Source organism: Pecten maximus, unplaced genomic scaffold (assembly GCF_902652985.1).
Source record: "Pecten maximus unplaced genomic scaffold, xPecMax1.1, whole genome shotgun sequence".
NCBI classification, from domain to species: Eukaryota; Metazoa; Mollusca; class Bivalvia; order Pectinida; family Pectinidae; genus Pecten; species Pecten maximus.
The window spans coordinates 1-23812 of NW_022979167.1; the positions used below are offsets into that span (position 1 = coordinate 1).

Sequence of the window (23812 nt, forward strand, 5' to 3'; positions counted from 1 at the left end):
GCTGTTTGCTCGCCTGTTATTCAACATTAATGGCAAATATGTCACAGATGTGACCTTCAAATTAGATCAAGTTTATAGCAAATTAACAAGCTAACACTGACACTACAATCTAATGCCATTTTGCTACAAATCATATTTGCCCCTCATCAGCCCTGTCATGTTTGTTGAAGTTGATATTCAATCTAACACAGCATTTTTCATTGATTATGAGCCAAACACTTGGACAGGATGGAGTAGATTTGTTCAATGATTAAATAAAGACCTGACCTACTCGTCCTACAGGTGGTGTAATAGACCAATCAGATTGTCTGTATAAACAAATAAGCCCTTAGCCCCAGGGTAATTATTGAACAGTTATGTTAAGTTTTTAACATGATACATGAATGCCAACAGGACACGACCTACCAAAACCTCCACAGCTAATTATAAACTTTCATTCAATACCTGTAGTCTGTTAGTTAGGATAATGTTGGGGTACATGGCGGCCACATCAAGATGGTAGATGATCGGGTTCTCGAGGCGGTTTGGACAATCACGTAACATAGCCAAGCGCTCGATAATATCTGTGCAGACCTCGTCCAAGTTTGTCACTGTGTCCATTGGAATTTTCTCCTCCTCTTCTATAGCATGCTTCATCGTCTTGTGAACCTTGTCTATCAAGTTTTGAAATGCCTCCGGCACCTGTCAAAAATTTTCAGATCCCAAAGATCTCAATTTATCCTATGACTTCATAGATTAATACATTCATAACTGTAAAAATCAATTTTTGGAAATATAACGAGATCTACCAGGTTAATCTAGACTGATTTTACTAGCGAAATCAGTTAGTATCCCCCACTGATGGTGTTTTCCCCTTTGAATAAAAACAAATTCCCCATCAAGAAAAAATCCCATAAAATGGGGAAATTCTCCAAAACAAAGGGTAACCCCCCAAATTTTGATGAAATATGTAAGAATTATAGTAAAGAATAGCTGTAGAATGTTCAAAGTTTAAAGAATAATTCAAGACTCTGCAGCCCTTCATTTCCCCTAAATTTTATAATGGGTAGTATTCCCCAAATCCTAGATTAACCTGTGTCTAAAAAAAAAGGTTTTGAATACATGAAATCAATACTTTTCATTAAATCACAAAAATTGAAACTGGCTTCATTGTGAGATAATTACCTAAATCAATAGAAAACATTAGGTAGGTCGTACATTATTTCATGTATTATCATTCATCAGCAGAAAGCTGTACATAGGGTGTCTCTAGAAGGAAACAACATGGAGGATGCCAAGACAAGAAAGCCAGGGAGACAGTTAATCCAGGAAGGTGCGAGGAAGCCGAAGGATGCAATTTCCATCTTAGCTTCACATTTTTCATCAATATGGTGTCTAGCATTAACCCTCTTGGGTTCCGGCCAAAGAAAACGATTGTTATAACCCATTTATATGTTTCAGTGTTTCTGAAAATACAACATTTACATTTGAAACCACTGATTTTATGAGTGACTGTGTCTCCTTAATACAAGTTCTTAAATATTTTGCAGAGTATGACACCCTACAATATTCACATGTTATTTTCTTTTATGTAACATTTCTAATGCGAAAATGTATACGTTGCAGACTACAATTACATATAATATTTGCAAGTGACACAAAATTAAAGATCTTTCAGAATATAATTTACAGTAATATTCTAACTCTCCTTACAATTGTTTATACAAACATTTACTGTAAAACTGTACCATTCTGAACCTGCAGGGTAGGTCGGCCCTAAAGACCCCCGACTCCAGCGCCTCCACATGACCGCCTACATACGTCTCAGAGTCGAGTACATGTCCGTCTTCAGTGAGTTTGTTGAACACAGCCATTTGTTTATTGGGGAAGATGATATTGGCGTGATAGGCTTGGACCATAAGTAAGGCCTCACATAGAGTTCCCGATCCCTTCCTCAGAACCTGGTATAGAAAACAAAGGATTATAGAATCTCCTCCATCTTATTCCAAAAATTTCCAATTTTCAGGGCAAAATTCTTGGATTATCTTACCTCACTTTCATTTACACTGATATGATTGGACTGCTACCATGTGACATAAAATGTTGATTTTTTATGTTTGTATATGTTGATTTAATTATCAAGCAAATTTACATTTGTTTATTTTCTTTCAGTACAATGAAAATAATTATGGCCTTCTGTGTCGGGATCCATCTAGAATTGTTCCCCTTGACAGGGTTATTTTCTGAAAGCAAAGCTTGAGGAAAAATAACCCTGCCCAGGAGACAGTTCTGGGTGGAACCAAACACAGCGGGCCATATTTGTATATTGTCTATTCTCACCTACTTCACAAAATGATCGCTTGGTCACTAGGGATGGGAAAATTCTAACACAGGGTAAGGAAAGACGGGTAGCACATGCTATGACGCTACTCACAACAGCATGATGTCATTTATGTAGTGTAACCACATTGCAGATGGAAAATGTCACCGATTTTGATGTATATTTCATGGGACATTGATGATGGCACGATGAGATTTCACAACAATTTGTGATCTTTGATGTATGTGAGAACAAGAGGCCCATGGGGCCTGCATCGCTCACCTGGTTGGATTAGGCCAAATGTCAAAATAATGTTCATATTCAATTTGTTTTATTTGTTAATCTCTAACAATGCTATATATGGTTATAGTGTGGGAATCCAAACTGCTTTAAAGATTAATGAAGTCCTGACTCTCTAAGGTCTGAAAGACCTCAAGAATTGCTTTTAGAACATGCATTCCTCACTTTATGACTAGTAGTGATTCAAAGGAATTACCTCTATTTCACCTATTGGGCCCCGCCCCTTTGGCCCCTCGGGGGTCAGAGTCACCATTTATGCAAAATCTGTTCTTCTTCCCCCAAGGATGTTTCTAATTAAATTGGGTTCAAATCCATTCATAACTTTATGATAAGTAGCGATTTAAAATAATTACCCCTATTTCCCCTATTGGGCCCCGCCCCTTTCGGGTCAGAGTCACCATTTATGCAATATCTCTTCCCCTTCCCCCAAGGATGTTTCTGACCAAATTGGGTTCAAATCCATTCATAACTTAATAACTAGTAGCGATTTAAAGGAATTACCTCTATTTCCCCTATTGGGCCCCGCCCCTTTGGCCCCTCTGGGGTCAGAGCTACCATTTATGCAAAATCTGTTCCCCTTCCCCAAAGGATGCTTCTGACCAACTTGGGTTCAAATCCATTCAAATCTTTATGACTAGTAGCGATTTAAAGGAATTACCTCTATTTCACCTATTGGGCCCCGCCCCTTTGGCCCCTTTGCGGTCAGAGTCACCATTTATGCAAAATCTGTTCTTCTTCCCCGAAGGATGTTTCTGACCAAATTGGGTTCAAATCCATTCATAACTTTATGACTAGTAGTGATTCAAAGGAATTACCTCTATTTCCCCTATTGGGCCCCGCCCCTTTGGCCCCTCGGGGGTCAGAGTCACCATTTATGCAAAATCTGTTTCCCTTCCCCCAAGGATGTTTCTGACCAAATTGGGTTCAAATCCATTCATAACTTTATGACAAGTAGCGATTTAAAGGAATTACCTCTATTTCCCCTATTGGGCCCCGTCCCTTTGGCCCCTCGGGGGTCAGAGTCACCATTTATGCAAAATCTGTTCCCCTTCTCCCAAGGATGTTTCTGACCAAATTGGGTTCAAATCCCTTCATAACTTAACAACTAGTAGCGATTTAAAGGAATTACCTCTATTTCCCCTAATGGGCCCCGCCCTTTTGGCCCCTCTGGGGTCAGAGTCACCATTTATGCAAAATCTGTTCCCCTTCTGCCAAGGATGTTTCTGACCAAATTGGGTTCAAATCCATTCATAACTTTATGACTAGTAGCGATTTAAAGGAATTACCTCTATTTCCCCTATTGGGCCCCGTCCCTTTGGCCCCTCGGGGGTCAGAGTCACCATTTATGCAAAATCTGTTCCCCTTCCCCCAAGGATGTTTCTGACCAAATTGGGTTCAAATCCATTCAAATCTGTATGACTAGTAGTGATTTAAAGGAATTACCTCTATTTCCCCTTTTGGGCCCCGCCCCTTTTGGCCCCTTTGGGGTCAGAGTCACCATTTACGCAATATCTCTTCCCCTTCCCCCAAGGATGTTTCTGACCAAATTGGGTTCAAATCCATTCATAACTTAATAACTAGTAGCGATTTAAAGGAATTACCTCTATTTCCCCTATTGGGCCCCGCCCCTTTGGCCCCTTTGGGGTCAGAGTCACCATTTATGCAAAATCTGTTTCCCTTCCCCAAGGATGTTTCTGACCAAATTGGGTTCAAATCCATTCATAACTTTATGACTAGTAGCGATTCAAAGGAATTACCTCTATTTCACCTATTGGGCCCCGCCCTTTTGGCCCCTCGGGGGTCAGAGTCACCATTTATGCACAATCTGTTCCCCTTCCACCAAGGATGTTTCTGACCAAATTGGGTTCAAATCCATTCATAATTTTATGACAAGTAGCGATTTAAAGGAATTACCTCTATTTCCCCTATTGGGCCCCGCCCCTTTGGCCCTTCGGGGGTCAGAGTCACCATTTATGCAAAATCTGTTCCCCTTCTGCCAAGGATGTTTCTGGCCGAATTTGGTCAAAATCCAATAAGAACTTTTTGACTAGTAGCGATTTGAAGCAAATGTTGACGGACGACGGACGGACGGACGGACGGACGACGGACGGACGACGGACGCTGCGCCATGACATAAGCTCACCGGACCTTCGGTCCAGGTGAGCTAAAAATAAACAGGTCTGTCGACAGGTAAAGCTCAACACTAAATTATCATCTGCAGGTCCATAAAGATTTATACCTGAAATATTAAATATAACAAGTATTGCTAAACCAATACCATGTCCCCTACTGGGAAACTGTAACTGTACAAAAGTAATGCCACACACCCAAAGAACCTCTATTCAAAGAATCAGCATCCTAATACCATTATTAAGTGAATGGTGTGCCATTATAAAACCAAAACTTTAACCTGAAGAATACAGAGAAAAAAGCTAAGGGCTGTTCCAGAAATAAATGTGGGGGGGGGGGGTCGGGAGGCACTTTTTTTTTACCCCCACCACCCATAAAATAAAATTCAATCAGTACCCCAGCAGGCATGCAATAGCATTTTTGTTGAATCCAACCACCCACACAATTCAATTTGTTACTTTTGGCCACCCGCCACACAATTCAATTTGACATTGTCAACACGACCACCCACACAATTTTATTTCTAGTCATATTCAAAATGTTGCAGCAGCAAATTTGTCTTGATAATATAAACATTTCAATCTCCATTTTAAAAGTCCACTTCACAGAATCTTTGGTGTTGATGCATCATCGTTTTCCTATTGGTTTTAAACCTTGTGGTGTATTTCTTGTCCTTGCTGCGGTCTGACCGGCTGGTTATCAACCATGGTGTACTGGGAGGTGCGAATTCGAAGTCGCATAGTTCTCGTGTCTGACCTTCAAGCAAGCTCTTAAAATATTTGGAGATAAAATATATATGTATTTTTGTTGTGATTTTAATATAATTTACGAAGAAAAACTTCTTGTAGTTTTATATGCATAATCTAAACATGACAAAAGACAATAGAAATTTTCAATTTTAATTCTTGAAAAGTGTGTTTTACAGAAAATGTTCATACATGCACAGAGAGGATAATGATGGGATGAACAAAACTTTGTTTTCTAAACCTATTCAAAATAAATTTGATTGCAGAAGATGGATTGGACTATAAACTTTTTGACTTTGACATCTTCAATCATTTATATGGTCATCAAAGTGGAAGTAACAGCTAACAATTGAATTCATAAAGCATTCTTAGTGGATGCTCTGTAGGATTATTAGATATGTGAAAACACTTGAAAGGTAATTCCAATTTCGTTAAGATCCTGAAAGCACCTGGGGGATCCTCCCAAGTGCATAAAGATCTTCTGATATTTTTTCTAATTTGGGGTAATTTTCAACCATGTCGAATTGTAAGGCCATAAATACATAACACTACAGAGCAGTCCAATGTTGGTTTGGCAAACTTATAACAAGCATAACAAAGAAACATGTGAAGAATTGGAAAAGATATCCATGAACATCAAATGGGAATTATTCGATTAAATACATAATTAATGCATGTAATGTAAAAAATTATTACACGAGTTATTAACATCAAAACTTTTAACAAAACTTATTAGTTTCATAATTCTGTCTACAAATTCAATAGGTTAACCTGTGGAAACATGTATATAAACTTGACAGCTTTAATCTAACCTGTTGGTATATTGCATGAAAATATCTTGGTTTAAAGATTTCGAATTGATGGATAGGCGAAGCCCACGACAACTAAAAGAGAACCTGTGATCGTACCAGCAGGTTAGATGGGCATAGCCCAGGTCATGCAGAAATTAACTAAAAAAACACACCAAGAGGCCCAATGGGCCTTAACGGTCATATGACAACCTTGAGTACATCATACTACTTTAACAAGTACATAAAGGGGCCCTTCATCTAAGCATGCTACAGACCATTTATCAGTACCCTGGACCTTTTGGTTAGTGAGAAGTTGTTGCTCAAAGATTTTATGACATTTGTCCACCTCTGACCTTGAAAGTGGGTCAACGTTATTGGTTTGAACAAACTTTTTAGTCCTTCATGCAAGCATGTCACAAGCTATTGATTTGAACAAACTTGGTAGCCCTTCATCCAAACATGCTACTGGCCAAATATCAGTACCCTGGGCCTTCTGGTTATCAAGAAGAAGTCGTTTGAATAAAAAGTTTACGCACGACGGACGATGCATGATGACTATAGGTCATCCTGACCCTTTGGGTCAGATGACTTAAAAACCTGTGGTCACCCAGCAGGTTAGATGGGCATAGCCCAGGTCATGCAGGAATTAACTAAAAAAACAAAAACCTGTGGTCACCTAGCAGGTGAGATGGGCGTAGCCGAGGTCAAAATCATGGAACACAAGACTAATTATATATTATACTAAACCTGTGTAACATGCATTCAGCAGGTTAGATGGGCGATGCCCAGGAGTTGATCTAAATGCAAAAGCTGTGGGGGTTGGAACGTACATATGAAATGTATAACACAGAAAACCTGTTGGGAACCCAGTAGGTTAGATGGGCGGAGCCCGCCGGTAACGTCCCACAAGGTAGAGAGTGAACAGCAACAATCGCAAGGTTCGCCGCGTAGAGGGGGCGGGGGAGGATACCAAGAGACTCAGAGGTGCTTCCGCAGGATGGGACTGATAAATTCCCATTGGTGTAGAAAGAGGCGGACGGGTGATAACAGTCGTTGCCTGAGTCTGGAAAGGTCAGGTGGCAGAGAATAACAGACGCCTGCGAGGAAGCCGTTTCCAAGCTGGATTAGTAGCCGCTAAGTATGGTGGGATTTCCCGTGTACATTCCCTGAGTTAAACCGACATTTCCAACCTATGTACGGGTTAGAGGGAAGGGGTAGGGCTGCGTAACCAATCAGCGGGGGAGGGGGGCCTTTAACTCCTTGACTCCGAACATGGAGGATATTTAAACTAGACTGTGGAGGGCTGGTCGGGAGGGTGGATCAAGAAATGTCGGAGAGGATTAGATTGGGGAAAGATAAAGCTCCAGAATGATCCAAGGTGGATGGGTCCACACGTGAAAGAAGATGGGGTTTTCGTGGTAGAGGGACCGCAAGTGAGCAAGAGATAGAGGGAAGTAAGGCGCGATTTTGGAATTGGGATATAGAGGAGGAATGGGCCCTGTATGTGAGGATGGACGTGCGAGAAAAGGTTGTTAAGATTAGTGCACCGGTGTCGAAGGAGGGTAACGAGGAGAGAAAAGAGGTGTTTGTTCGACGCCAGGGTAAGCACCAAGAGAGAGGGTAGAAAATCGCTAGTAGAGAAGGAGAGCGAAGTGCTTAGAGTTGATGAGGGAAGACAAACAGGATGAGGACATTGGTTGTTCAATAATGTTGATATCCGCGTTGAACAGGCATCGGAGGTGCAAAGGTGAATAGATGCTCATGGGCGCACAAATATGTCAAACGGGGAAGCTGAGCAGACCACTGGGATGACCAGGGGGATATGGAGGAGGTAGGATAAGGGGGCTAGGGATGAATCAAAAAGGGAGGATGCGGGCTGTATTAAGCGGAAAGCAGGAGAAGTGGTGGCCAAGGGGGGCAGGGAATGGGGGGCAGATGGGTAAAGAGACAGCCAAACCGGGGGAAGCAAGAAGAACTGTGAAGCAGGGAGAGAGGCTAGGTGGAAGCGCGTACTCGGAACATAAGGAGGAAGGGGAACAATGGAGGGGTGCTGTAGAAAAAAGGGCGACCCGGTGTTATAAGGGTGGAGAGCGTGCTACTGAAACTGAGGCAATTCGGAAGGGAGGTGGAAAAGAGGATATGTTGACAAGTTTTCCTGTAGACGGGGTACCTGCAACTATTGTCCTCACGTTGTGATATAGGCACGCGGATGACCACCAGTGGGAAGAGGCAGGCTGTTTTGTCGGATGGGAATTCTTTATATGGGAACGCTTTAAAGGTCAAGAAGACTCGAAGTGGTTAGTAGGATAAGGATAAGGAAAGTTCCAAGGGAGTGGGAGAGCCGCGGACGAACTTGTCGAGTATTCGGGGGTAAGATAGGTCAGTCTGTATAGCGAAGGGTTGTGGGCGTGGGGGGAAGTTCGGAGGGGCAATAAACGGAGAGGTAAGGACGTAGTCACTGGGATAAGGCCGAATTAGGGCAGGTGGGGGAAGAGAAAATAAGAAAGAGGGCGAATGCATCATAGGGGGGGGGGTTAGGAGAGGAACGTGGGCGAGGTGACAGGATCGGTAGGGAAGAGGAGAGAGGAGACGAGGAGGGGAGTGTGATGGATAAGTAAAGTAAAGCCAGGAATGCGAGAGGGATAGAGTAGTAACAGGAGGCGAAAGGGTGACGTGAGGTTAGTTGTGTAGGGGGGGGGTGGAGGGGACGGGGTGGAGGGGATGGTCGGGGACAAAGTAACAAGAAGGCAGGGCCCACGAAAAAAAACGAAAGCGACGATAAAGAATAGCGAAACGAGGAGTGAGCAGTGAGATGAAGTGGGGCATAGACGAGGGGGGGTAAAAGGGGGAGAGAAGGTGAGGGTTGACGCGGGAGAGAAGAGAACAAGGAAGAGGTCTGACTGTGGTGTAAAAGGGTATGTGAGAAGTTATGGAGAAAACTATATAGGAGAGGGGGCATAGGAAGCTTAAAGGAAGAGATGCACATGAAATTGCGATCCACGTGCACCGTAGTCAGAAAGTTTCCCTGCATGTTTTCAACAGGAACTCCTAATCCGGCGTTGAGCTTGTCTCGGCCCTCTGCTTTATATAAGATTGTGAATGGCCAAGAATTTTCTATGAAAGCGCAGGGGTGTTTCGGGTGATGTTCCTATAAAGCACTTCAACCTTCCTTAAGTTTAACAAAACGCGTAATGTCCTCGGGTGCAACACCAATCACTGTAGAGAGCAACTCAAGATTCTCAATATTGTTTAACATATCGGGTTTCTCTTTATGAATGTATTCGATGTTAACTGCTGGGTTGTAATAATCTGGACATGTTAGAAACTTTGGCAACTCTAATGAATTGTCCAAAAAGTATTTGACGAGAAGCACGTTTTGTTGGTAACTGAGGTAATGGAACTCCGGGAGACGACCAACATCAATTAAGGGTTGAATATCAAAGGAACTTCCTAATATTCCGGACTCGTAGTATTCCTTGAAAGGTAACATTTTCCCACGAAAAGAAGTATCCCCCCAAAATGATGAGAATCCATAATGTTGCTGCCATGACCAATCAGGATCACTAGTGTCGTTGAAAATAGAGATAGCACTGAATGCTTTTGAAGATGTAATATTGTAAATTGTACAAATCTCATTCCAAATAGGGCCTTCGGGGCGTATTACAAAATTGTTTGTAATCCTGTGTTCAGTAGTGTCTTTAGCAAGAAAATTCTCCAAGTGTTTGATAGTTTCTTCCGATATAACCCAGTTGCTTGGAGAAGGTGGCTTTACAGCAGTCATGTTGTGACCGGCGTATGGCGTTCCATCAATCCTCGTTATACAGTCCTCGCGAGCACATTCCATATTTTCCCTGAACTTTTCCATATCATATACGCCTCGTTCATCACTCTCTGATGAGTGAATACTATTCGACGACACTGTTCCTTGTTGTGACAAAGCTTTTCCTTCTACGACATGGTACCTTTCTACTGAATGACGTTTAGACGATCCTTCTGCATAGGAAATTGTTTTCATTTTATCCAGATCCAGCAGTTTCCTCATAAGTGTGCATGCAAACTGTGTTGTTTTGTTTCTAGGCCGTTCGTCAGGTCCTCCATCTACTGTCAAAAGAAGTTGAGAAGTAATCTCTCCATTTTGATGTTGAAAGTATTTTTTGAATTTCTCTATAGTCATAACAAAAAGGAGTTCATTAAGATGTCTATATACTGTAGATGACTCAAAAAAATGTGTCTTAACTATAGAAAGTCCCGGTCCAGTCAGGTTTGTTTGACAAATTGGCACATTTCCCAATAAAATGTCATCAGTGTTGTTAACTTGCTTTAGCTCCACAAATTGGTAAGTAGTGATCTGTAAAGAACGTTGAGTATCTTTAGCCCAGTCATGATCAGCGTATGATATTCGTTTCCAGGACTTGCTTGGCCTCTCTACCACTTGTACGTCACAATGTACTAAAGCTTTATCATCTCTTGCTATTATGGCTGCATTATTTTGAAATGCTTGTTCCAAAGAATAATTTACATCAGCTTGAGCATAGTGGTCATTTATGGAAAGTTCTTTTGCACTCCCATCCTTGGTTGGCTTTTTTAAGGAAATACCAGGATTTATCCCTTTTCCCTCATGGTGTCTGGAGGCTTGCTTGGTTTTGGATTTGAAATTCTCGGTGTACGTATATCCTGCACTCAGAGAAATGTCAATATTATACACATCTTGTAAAATACTAACACACCTTGGCATGTTTATATATTTTTGGCTCTGGTGCAGGTATAACGTTTCACATATCAACCTGGGATGTGACTGAAGACCTTCCCCAGTGTCAAATATTTTCAACATCAATTCCGTTAATTCTGGATATCTCTTCGCCAATGGGATTCGCCCAGATCCAGATAAGCGACTACCGCTGGTCCTGCTTTTTGCCCTTTGTGATTGTGAAATGTTATCCCACTGTTCCAATGATGCTTCTGCCATTCTAACATCACGATGTGTGCACTGTTCATTGAATTTCATTCCACCGATGCCCTTTTCCTTTAAGAATGTGTTGGATGTTAATCTTGTTAAAATAAGTTTTAACAAATGTCGATCCTTCTCTGTGGCATATTGTAGAGCCTTTGGTAAAAAGTGACCAATTTGTTTGTCTATTTCATTTTTTATTAACTTGTCTTTAGATGGCCATTCTATGTCTTCTACCAGTTTTGCCCAGTCTACACCAGATAGTCTTTTCAAGATAAATCCTTCTACGTTCTTTTCAGCTGTAGCTTTATAAACCAAAATCACCGGAAGATGGTTCATAAAAACATCCCTTGCATCGGAAGACTTGTATGACATCTGTGGTATTTGTTGAAGAATTTTTGCACAATGCTGATCAATCTTTTCTTGATATTCACGTCTCGCACCTACATCTAAATTCCAGTTTTTTGAAACAATTACTTCAACAGTGTCCCTTTGATATCCATACACATTTACCAACTGATGAAAGAGATATTCTTTTCGAAATTCCTCACGATAAATTGAAAACAATTCTTCAGCAATACCATATGTTGTCGATCTATGTGGTCGGCTACAGTAAGCAAGGCACATGCTCTGGCTCTTGCTTTGATAGAAGTCTTCTTTTGTGTTGTCTGGCTGATGAGGGATTCCACTGCCTCTTCAAAGGTTGTAGTTACTGGAATCTTCTTCAAGTCATACCACATGCTATTTTTTGATGCTTTTGATCTTCTCCAATCACGATGTTCATGAAAGGATTTCAAGCTTCTCTTGTGTGCATAGATCTTTTTGCACACAAGGCTTTCTAGTTTTTTGAACTTTTCATCGTCACAGTGTGCAGCACACCGGTTGAATCATCGAACCCCAAGTCTTCTTTGAGGGTGCCGAAAATGTACTCCAAAAGCGATGTTTTGTTGGCAGGACCGTGGAAAACAAGTAAACCACATGAAGACTCATCCTTAACTGCTTCATCAAAAGTTCTTTTCTTCTGGCGCACATGCGAGTCCAAAAGACATACCTGGCCATGCTCATCAGATAATACAACAAATGCCTTGTCTGGAAAGAGTGTGAAGATGAGTCCATTTCTTTCTCCAGAAGTAACTGCCGCTTCATACTCGCACTTGCATGATTCTATCGGGCTTCCTCCTCCTACTCCCAAGGCCTGTGTGCCAAAATTTTTCTGTTATACATTTGACTTCATTTCCCATTTCAAGTGTTTCAATACATTTCTTAACATCCATTGTGGGAAATTCCAAATTGTTCCATGTTGTCACCATTTGTTCCACCACTGTTCTATATTCAGACAATATTGTGTCATGGTCTGATAAGGACAACTTAAACTCTGTGAATTTCTTCAGCATGCTTAGACATATACCTGTACAAGCACTACTGCCTTCAATAGATCCCAATATGTTGTTTTGGCAGTATCCAGGGTTTATAACTTTAAGGTCAGTACCGTCATCCTGGCATGTGTCACGTGCTTCTTCAGTGTCTGTCTTGTCAACACCTTCAATTTGTGCTTGTTCAGCATAGGTATCACCCTCACGGTCACTTTGTGCTTGTTCTGTGTCTGTTTTGCCCTCATGGTCACTTTGTGCCTTCTCAGTGTTTGTTTTGCCCTCACCTTCACTTTGTGCTTGTTCAGCATAGGTATCACCCTCACGGTCACTTTGTGCTTGTTCTGTGTCTGTTTTGCCCTCATGGTCATTTTGTGCCTTCTCAGTGTTTGTTTTGCCCTCACCTTCACTTTGTGCTTGTTCAACGTAGGTATCACCCTCACGGTCACTTTGTGCTTGTTCTGTGTCTGTTTTGCCCTCATGGTCATTTTGTGCCTTCTCAGTGTTTGTTTTGCCCTCACCTTCACTTTGTGCTTGTTCAACGTAGGTATCCTCCTCATGGTCACTTTGTGATTGTTCTGTGTCTGTTGTGCCCTCATGGTCACTTAGTGCTTGTTCAATGTATGTATCGCCCTCACTATCACTTTGTGCTTGTTCAATGTCTGTTTCGCCCTCATGGTCACCTAGTGCCCTCTCAGTGTTTGTTTTGTCCTCACTTTCACTTTGTGCTTGTTCAGCATAGGTATCGCCCTTATGGTCACTTCGTGCTTGTTCAATGTCTGTATCGCCATCACTGCCACATTGTGCTTGTTCAGAGTTCATGTCTGTGTCGCCCAAACTGTCATTCTGACATGTGTCTTGATCTTGATCAGTGTCACTACTTATTTCTTGGGCACTATCGTATGGTTCAGGGACGATTTCGTCCACTTCTACATAGCCATCTACTTGAAGTTGTACAATGCTCTTTCTTTTTTTTAAACTCCTCGCAGTTTTTGGGTTTGTTGTTTCTTTCCTCTTCCTGCCTCTTTTTTTTTTCTCGATACCATTCTTTGCCAATCTCTGCAGGTACGCGGACCAGTTTGTAAGGTTTCTTCCCAGCTCACTTTCTAATTTTTTGATGTCAATAGCGATCCTTTTTACATGTTCCCGTTTTGAATCCTTGTCACTTCTGGAAATTGTGTTTTTTTTAAGTCTAGACAATATCTCTCTCTCTACTATTTCTATTTCTTCCCTCAAAACCATAAGTTCAGCAGTTTTGCTTGCATTTGTATTGATGTATGTCATGAATAAGGTATGGGGATCAATATTATTGTCACTGGCAATATTTTGTCCAAGTTCAATGCATGCTTTTGCTTTGCCCCCTCCAAAAGACCACTTTTGTTTAATGAGGCCTTCAACTGACGATCGTTTGACACCTTGTCTGATGAAGTGTAATCCCTCACGATTCCAAAATCGATACCATTGTTGCTTCATGGGGGGATGGCTTTGAATAAAGGACTCATCATAGACCTTTAGTCCCACTCTCCTCAGCTCACCATAAGGATCTTCCACAATCTTCCTGGCAGCAGTCCTATTTAGAAGGCTGTCAATTGTTCGTTGAGTACCTCTGGATAGTGTTCCCTGCAACGAGATAAAAATCAAAATAATGCTTCCATTCAGGCTTTTGTTGCATTATTACATATATATATATGCGATAAGCAAACTAAAATATATCACTATAGTTCTCGTGTACCTACAAGATGTGAGTTCTCATTTTCATCAATCCACCAGTGACATCTTACAACACATCAAGATTTTCCCATGAGAAAAGAACATAGTGCATTTGTTTTGCGTCAAATTAAAACACAAAAGCCAATAAAGTGTCTGTTCAGTGAAACAGGAGACACATTTTTTGCCAGTTTACACCCCGATCCAAAACATTCTATGGTTGTAATAATATATATATAATGCTATAAAATGTATTAAGTTGTGGGGTAGAAAAAGTGTTTTATTAATACTTTCAACTGGAGATTTTTGTTCATTGTCTCCCCTTTGAACAAGATTTTACTGAACATTTTGCACTTATTTCACCTTGAACCTTAGCGAAGGTCAATGCACTGCACACCACGTGTGGGCAATACAGGTATACTTCAAATGAATGTATTCTTTATTCGAATGTTAGACACAATTTAAAAGTGTCAAAAAAGGAGGAGTGGTTTAATATAGGAAAGTAGCACAAATTACCATAGATTGTTTGCCCATGCAACCCTAAGCAGACATATTTCTTGTCTAAAAGTCATATCAAAGAAACTTACAGAGCTACCAGAGGGAGGTGGTGGTATAGGCCGTGGATCAATCTGTAGGAGAGGCTGCCACTGTGGATCAGTCTGTGGATCAGTCTGTTGGAGAGGGTTCCGCTGTAGATCAGTCTGTTGGAGAGGCTGCCGCTGTGGATCAGTCTGTGGGAGAGGCTGCCGCTGTGGATCAGTCTGTGGGAGAGGCTGCCGCTGTGGATCAGTCTGTGGATCAGTCTGTGGATCAGTCTGTTGGAGAGGCTGCCGCTGTGGATCAGTCTGTGGGAGAGGCTGCCGCTGTGGATCTATATGTTGGAGAGGCTGTGGATCAGTCATTGGAAGAGGCTGTGGATAATTCTGGGGGGTATCTGGCTTAAGTTTACACATCTGCAGAAAAAAATAAAGATTTTTTTATTTTTTATTTTATACTGGCCACTTATCAACCTGAGCATTTTGTTTCTTTATAGCTCAAAGTAGCATTTTTCACAAACTTTAGGTATTTTTGTTTTGAAGCAGTTGCTATATTCAAAAGAAAAGTTGACCAAAGGATGACACCCTATTTCCATATGCTTGTGCCAGGCGAGTCATTAAATAAAATACAAAAATCATGAATACCAATTTTCATTAAAATTAGCCAACTTTTACAACAATAGTTAGGACAAACTTTGCGTTCAGATGGAAAGTAGGGGTGCAACAGTACGATTTGCTCACTGTTTGCTCAGGGGCCCAGTATAAACATTATTTCAGGAAGCAATTATAACTAAAATAACAGTTTTTTTTTTTATTTAATAGCGGCGAAACATTTACCAGAGCACGGAATCGGGCACGTTTCCCAATGCTTGGTATGAGTGTCGACAAGTCCTGATCCGTCAGAGCACCCATGCCAAGTCCGTCAATTTCTTCATCTGAAAATTAAAATGTTTCGGTTTTTATATGGTTGTATACGTGTACATGTTTGTTGGTACCAAAATGTTTATTAATGTATTCTAAACTATTTTACACCATTATGGTAGATATACATATAATTATGTGCATTGATGATTAAACTGGAAAATTATTTTCTAAAATATATATATACATATGTATATATAGAATTGAAATTAAATGTAAAATTCATTTAAAGTTTTATATATATGTTATGTTAACTTGAATATTAATGTACTATTAATGTTAAGTCATTACACATAATCAAAAATAATATTTTTGGAGCTAATTAGTAATTACCTGTGTGTGTCCTCAGGTGAATAGACTAAGCAGGGTTGAGGCTAGCCTGCCAGCCTGTACAACATGTGATTTATCAAACTCTGCAAATATTATAAACCAACAATTGTTAGGCGAAATGCAACTAATTAATCCAACGAAGGCTTAAAAAATTGTTGTTTTCGCTTTCCCTACCAACCCTAATTTTTTGGTGCTATCCTAAACTTTTTATTACCATTTTTGAAATTTAGTTTTTCATAAAATAAAGAAAATAAATTAGTCATACATAAATTAAAATCAACACTGTTGATGATATATCTGTAATAATCCATTAATATTGATAATGTATCTTATCTTGAAAATAGACGAATAATTGGGTATTTGAACTAGAAAAATTTTCCCCAAAAATATGTATATTCAAACAAAATAATTTTCAGACCTACCAATCATAATAATTTCAAATGTGAAAGCGAAAACACAATCTTTTTTATATTTTGCCTTTAAAACACAAAATAAACATGCAATTTGTTTTTTACACGCACTGAATTAGGGCGAATACACCATTACCTTAACACCCTTCATAAACAATTAAACATACAAGTACTGCTGAAGTATAAAAACAGTATGCCAACTCATTACCAGGTAAAGTTAATAATCAAGGGAATACTATTTAGAAAAACATGATCCGAGGCTTTTTTTGGGGGGGGCTTCAAAATATTATTGAATTAAACTTATTTTAATGAAATTTTCAAATTTCACCATTACTCAGACAGGGTAGTCTGTTGAAGACTGCTTAAACATCGCGGTGACTTAAAGCTCGCTATTTCCCTGTCAAGGTTGATCCCGCGAATATTATGAGTATACAGTAAACCTGAATTAATCAACATCGTGTGGTAAAAAGTTTTGTCAGATATGACAGTGTGTCACTAAATCCAATGTCAACGTTAAGTTTGATGTTTTTCTCATCAATCGCTAAAATAACATACTGAACAACACTAGTGTAAAGTTAAAAGTTGTTTGATATAGAATAAAATATTTTACACATTTACAGTACATGTTTCAGATACAGTTGCTCATTCGATGTTGTATTTCCCGCTCAATTGTGTTTGTGTAAATGCAGGAATTCTTTCAACATCATAAAATAATACCACACGAATAGGACTGGTGGATTCCTGTTTCCTACACATAACTCTAATATACTGAGGTGTCATCCGTTTCTCCCATAACTGAAAATTATCTATCCTGGTTGTCTCCAAAATTTAAGTAAACAATATTGCTGGGGTGTTGTTTTAACACTTAGCTTACCTGCTACTGTACATATGATGAATATAATATGATAAATTAAATTAAAGTTATTGATAAATATTTTATAACAGCTATTTACCTGGAATTAAAGGGGCATGCCGCGAAAGCAAACATTTTTCCCCCTTTTTTCTAAATACTACATACACATATCAAGTTGGTATTCTTATGAACTATGGCGATCGGATTTTGCCGATATCTATTCATATAAAACGAATGATGTAATAATAGTTAGCGGAATTTCAACCGTTGACCAGACGTTTTGCTCCACCACTGTAACGTTGCGTGATCAGCGCTATGTTTATGAGGCTTTTCTGAACAATACGAGTGGTCAAACTGACCATTCGGAACGGAGTTTGATTATTCGGTTAGCAGGAACATAAAATTGGTAGTGTTGACAGCATGTACATTTATTAATTGACATTTTGTCTTTCGCGGGATGCCCCTTTAACAATAAATGGATTAGAGATAATGGTCTTCGTGATTACTTAATGATTTAGGCCCCCGTGTAAACAAATACTGTTTGTCCCAAAACATTTCTACCTGGATTTTTAGTTTTAGGAGAAATAGGAAAGTGTCAAGAGTAAGGGTATGGTGTATCCGCCCTACATCGTCGCTCCGAATAACAACGAGTTATATATAAATCTCCCTTTATTGTGCAGCAGCCAGACATGAACAGGTCTGGGGATCGAGACTTTCGTCACGTTTAAATTGATCAAGAACATCACAGAATAAATTGATAAAAGTTGTCTGTAACGTCATTTTGTATACAACATCGTTTGAAACTATGTGAACGTTTTTTCAGTAGCGTTGAAAACATCATCATCAACTATCGAAGGAACGACGAAAACTTTGTCATCAAACACGACATAACTGAACATGAAATAATCAATAACGACCATGACAGTAAGCTTGACTGAACCAACTCAATTACCTACCAATGAATGTCTGAACGACGGAAGCTAGGCCATTTTCGCCTAGCCACCTAGCCACATCGTGCGTCGTCCACGTGTCCGCCATTTTGTCTGCAGTCTCGTTAGTTCTCGCACGAAACGAGAAGTTACTTCCCTTGAACTTCCGGATCCGCGAACGGTAGAAGTCGTGAATAAACAACAAGACACCTTTTTTGATGACACCCATCACAATTTAATTTCCTGGGTCTGTTTTACCCACACAATTTAATTTCCTGGGTCCGTTTTACCCATAGAATTTCATATTATGGGTTTTTGTCGATCCCAACCACACATGCATTTCATTTTTTTTTACCCCCACCACACATAAAATACAATTTAGTGTCGTCCCCACCACCCATACAAAAACAATTCAGTTGCCGCCCGACTCCCCCCCACATTTAATTCTGGAACAGCCCTAAGTCCATAATATGCCAAAAATTTCAAAAGATGAAAATAATATTTTCAGTTTTATCTGTACAAAAGTAATGGTACACACCCAAAGAACCTCTATGCAAAGAATCAGCATCCTTATACCATTATTAAGTGAATGGTGTGCCATTATAAAACTTTAACCAAAACTTTAACCTGACGGATGGACAGACCGATGAACGCAGGCAAAACCTACAGTCCCCCCGGTTTCACCGGTAGGGGACTAAAAACAGACAACCCTGTTTGTCCACATAAACAATGGGAAAAACAATATCCCTAACATATCCCCTGAACAAAATCTTCAACCATGATAAAAGGAAAATTAAATTAAATTGTTAAATTTGAAACCAACCTCTTTTTATTTCAAATTCAAGATATATTTCCTGGTTCTAAGTTTCATCACTTACCTCGTCTGGTTCCATGGGGATGATGGTACACAGGGCAAATATAAACGGGTGGACATACTTCATGTACAAATAGTAGGTCGCCACGGCGTCGGATACAGAGTAATTGGACAAGACCTATAGGTATAATGAAAGTTTGATTTTAAATATTTTTAATCAAAATTCATATAAGCCTGCAAGGTATTTTTTGATGGTTCATATTTTCATAATTTAAATAAAAGTTTAAAGCAAAATTAATGTGACTTTTTTTTTTGGCAGAAATTAAGAAACTGGCAAGTTTTTTCTATAAAGGTTATTTTCAGGGTATCCATTTTTTCATGATTTCTTTAGTTATTCAAAAAGGATGAAAATTTAAAAACTTTCATATGACTTCACCAATGCCTTTTAAGATGTTAGAATACAACATTAAAAGAATCTGTATGTTTTAACTTTCTTCTGTGGTACTTTGATAAATTAATTTTACTGATTTAATTGAAATATATCAAATTAATATTGTATTAATTATGCTAATTTGTATTTGTTAGGACATATAACTTTACCTGTGGTTCTTCACTGGCCATACGACACATGTCCTCAGGGTCCATCTCTACAGGGTTGTAACGTAGTTTAGCCTGCAAATGTTCAAGTACAATCAAACAAGGTCACTACCTAATCAAACTAGACTTTGATATCTATAGATATCAGAATTTTCAGCAGCTCAAACCAATGATTGTTTATAATAACTTATTGGCACTTTTTTGTGGTTCAAAACTACTTATTATTTTAAGCTACAACCACAAAATTAATTTGATTATTTCAAGCTACAACAAACAAAATTTATTTTATTATTTCAAGCTACAACCACAAAATTAATTTGATTATTTCAAGCTACAACCACAAAATATATTTCATTATTTTAAACACAAACTATAATATGACTGACTGAGGATGCACTAATTACAAGCACAAACAACTGTGAATATTCTTTGCTACAACCACAAATCTAATTAGATTTTTCCAAGCTACAATTAGGGAGCTAGTACAGTGTTACATCCTAAATGAACTAGATTTTATCAGCTTTATTTTTTATGTTTATGTTTTTCATTTAAACTGCTATTTCTGGCTTTTAGTGAGTTTAAAGGATGTTGGGTTGAACACAGATCTTATGTTTGTGTATGAAAATGGCTGCACGAATACAGGCCATGAAAGTTTAACAAATGTTTTGTTTGTTTCCCGAGAAACACAAACCGATACGGCTAAAGAGTCGAACTACACACTTGAGATCTTCACTAGAGATTACGTGGATGACACTCTGAGTTACCATTATCACTATATATATCAACACACAATACAGCATACTACTGTACTAAATAAAGTGAGAGTTGTTACCTTGGCGACTGCTTTTAGACCCTGGCTTCCCACAGGCAGGTAGCTGTCTCGTTTGACCCAACTGCGATGACAAGAACAACAGTTTTTTTCATTTTGCGGCTTCACAAACAACAAGAACAAGACCATTTTTTTTGACTGGGAGAACGAAATTTTTGTTAGTATTTAAAAGGCAAATTTTGGGAATTTGGATTTAATATCAAATAATTTGAATTTAGACTGGGGCCAATTATCACCCCCCAAAAAGCCCTCAGAAACTAGAACTGTTGTCCAGAGGGCAAACACATACCCTCCGGTGAAGATTTTCCAACAAAAACATGTTTTTAGTGAACAGGTTACCACAGCAATTTGTGGGGGGAAAACCTGCATGCATATGTACACATTATGAGTTCCTAACATTCCTGTGTATTTCAAATGGAATCGGTTGATAGCTATATAGGAGTTGTCTGGGTTTTCTTGACAAATTTTTCCACAAGAATATGGGTATTGAAACCTGGTAACCATGGAAACCAAAAATTCTGTAGAGAAATATCATGCATGCACATTTACACATGGTCCCTATCACTCCTGTGTAGTTTGACTTGAAGCAGTTTAAAAAAAGAGGAGTTGACTGGACAAAATTCCCCCTCACCCAAAAAACGAAGTATAGTGATCTGGTAACCATGGTAGCCCACAAAATCGCAACATGATATAAATTACGCACATCTACAATGTATAAGGGTTATTGCCACAAAGTTTCGTTGAAATTCCCTCAGTAGTTTAGGAGTAGCCGGTACATCGTTGTGTCTACAGACGGACGGACGGACAACCTGATTCCAGTATACCCCCCTAACTTCGTTGCGAGGGGTATAAAAACCCTAAAATCACCATAAACACTTCCAACATAATATCAGAAACAGGTAATAGTAAATATCCGATATCCTGTTGATACGTACCGCAGACAGTCCATGTGTATAGACGGACGAGACTTGTATTCCCCTTGGATATCCTTCTGATAGCCGATTTCCCGAGACATGTCCAACCCATGGAGAGCTGCTCTTGCCTCTACGAATGGCCTGGTGTAGATAATGTAAACCATGAATTATTGATGTTTACTGCACACATGTTTTTGTGTATATCATTGTCAAATATATATGCATGTAAGATACTGAAGAAGTCCATATTTCAGTGGTATCTTATTTTAGCGCTTTTCGTGTCATAGACAATCCGTTAAATCGTGATCGGGCTAATTGCAGATTCTTTCTATTGTTTTCTAAGATAAATAGTGCAAGACCGCCAAATCATTATTGCATTAATTTGTCTTATCTCAGTTCTGGGCTGAAATTTGATCACACCAGAATTAGTATATTTACAGTATGTTATAAACAAGAGGCCCAATGGGCCTGTATCGCTCACCTGGCTCTACAGCAACTTTGAAGTTGATTGAAGTCATTTCTAAAGATACTATGTTGATTACCTCTTTATTCAAATATCATTGTAAGCTAGTTTTATTCATATTAAAAATTTTCTAGTCCTTCATTCCAGCATTCTATTGGCCTAATATCAGGTCTTGGAGGCTCTTGGCTATCGCAAAATTATTGTTTACAGATTTGAGCCGATTTCACCCCTGTGACCTTGAATGTAGGTCAAGGTCATTTATTTGAACAAAATTGGTAGTGCTTCACCCCAGCATGCTACAGGCCTAATATCAAGTCCCTGGGCCTCTTGGTTATTGAGAAGAAGTCGTATGAAGATTATAGCCTATTTGACCCATGTGACCTTGAATGAAGGTCAAGGTCATTTATTTGAACAAACTTTGTAGCCCTTCACCCCAGCATGCTACAGGCCCAATATCAAGTCCCTGGCCCTCTTGGTTATTGAGAAGAAGTCGTTTGAAGATTACAGCCTATTTGACCCATGTGACCTTGAATGAAGGTCAAGGTCATTTATTTGAACAAACTTTGTAGCCCTTCACCCCAGCATGCTACAGGCCCAATATCAAGTCGCTGGGCCTCTTGGTTATTGAGAAGAAGTCGTTTGAAGATTACAGCCTATTTGACCCATGTGACCTTGAATGAAGGTCAAGGTCAATTATTTGAACAAACTTTGTAGCCCTTCACCCCAGCATGCTACAGGCCCAATATCAAGTCGCTGGGCCTCTTGGTTATTGAGAAGAAGTCGTTTGAAGATTACAGCCTATTTGACCCATGTGACCTTGAATGAAGGTCAAGGTCAATTATTTGAACAAACTTTGTAGCCCTTCACCCCAGCATGCTACAGGCCCAATATCAAGTCCCTGGGCCTCTTGGTTATTGAGAAGAAGTCGTTTGAAGATTATAGCCTATTTGACCCATGTGACCTTGAATGAAGGTCAAGGTCATTTATTTGAACAAACTTTGTAGCTCTTTACCCCAGCATGCTACAGGCCAAATATCAAGTCCATGGGCCTCTTGGTTATTGAGAAGAAGTCGTTTGAAGATTATAGCCTATTTGACCCATTTGACCTTGAATGAAGGTCAAGGTCATTTATTTGAACAAACTTTGTAGCCCTTCACCCCAGCATGCTACAGGCCCAATATCAAGTCCCTGGGCCTCTTGGTTATTGAGAAGAAGTCGTTTGAAGATTATAGCCTATTTGACTCATATGACCTTGAATGAAGGTCAAGGTCATTTATTTGAACAAACTTTGTAGCCCTTCACCCCAGCATGCTACAAGCCCAATATCAAGTCCATGGGCCTCTTGGTTATTGAGAAGAAGTCGTTTGAAGATTATAGCCTATTTGACCCATGTGACCTTGAATGAAGGTCAAGGCCATTTATTTGAACAAACTTTGTAGCCCTTCACCCCAGCATGCTACAGGCCCAATATCAAGTCCCTGGGCCTCTTGGTTATTGAGAAGAAGTTGTTTGAATGAAAAAGTTGACGCCGGACGGCCGGACGGCCAGACGGACGGCCGGACGGACAGACGGACGGACGGACGGACGGACGACGGACGCCGCACCACGGCATAAGCTCACTTGCCCTTCGGGCAGGTGAGCTAATAACTAGGCACTAGGAAATATGGTTGAGTTACGCTGTTTACCGTACTAAAAATCGACCTTTAAGCATGGAAGCTTGGAACGTACCAATCAAACATATCGCCGTTGTATGTCACAAAGATATGCGGACGTACATCCAGTACATGGTCAAAGAATCGCCGTATTAACGTGACCTGAAGGAAATATGAAATGAAAACAAATACAGCCAATCAACACCATAAAGTCATACAGGGTCACACAGAAGTCATAACCAGGGCTTTTTCTCACTGGTTTGGGATGGGCCT

General features: G+C 39.7%; 1 protein-coding gene and 1 long non-coding RNA gene across 2 annotated transcripts in view; both read right to left on the reverse strand.

The window, feature by feature from the left end:
* Window positions 1-423: 423 nt before the first annotated feature.
* LOC117318280 (DNA polymerase epsilon catalytic subunit A-like) overlaps window positions 424-23812 on the reverse strand; it is a 33269-nt gene continuing 9880 nt past the window's right edge. Inside the window, exons 9-15 of the mRNA XM_033873283.1 lie at window positions 23616-23701; window positions 21446-21565; window positions 20514-20574; window positions 19685-19756; window positions 19149-19262; window positions 1728-1940; window positions 424-681 (exon numbers count right to left, since the gene is read on the reverse strand). Of these exons, the coding sequence (XP_033729174.1) occupies window positions 424-681; window positions 1728-1940; window positions 19149-19262; window positions 19685-19756; window positions 20514-20574; window positions 21446-21565; window positions 23616-23701 (924 nt within the window). The remainder of the gene's footprint in view (window positions 682-1727; window positions 1941-19148; window positions 19263-19684; window positions 19757-20513; window positions 20575-21445; window positions 21566-23615; window positions 23702-23812) is intronic.
* LOC117318281 lies at window positions 15155-16251 on the reverse strand. The gene is made up of 3 exons (XR_004530323.1): window positions 16082-16251; window positions 15665-15762; window positions 15155-15244 (listed from the first exon to the last, which is right to left on the reverse strand). It is a non-coding gene; the product is annotated as an uncharacterized LOC117318281 (long non-coding RNA).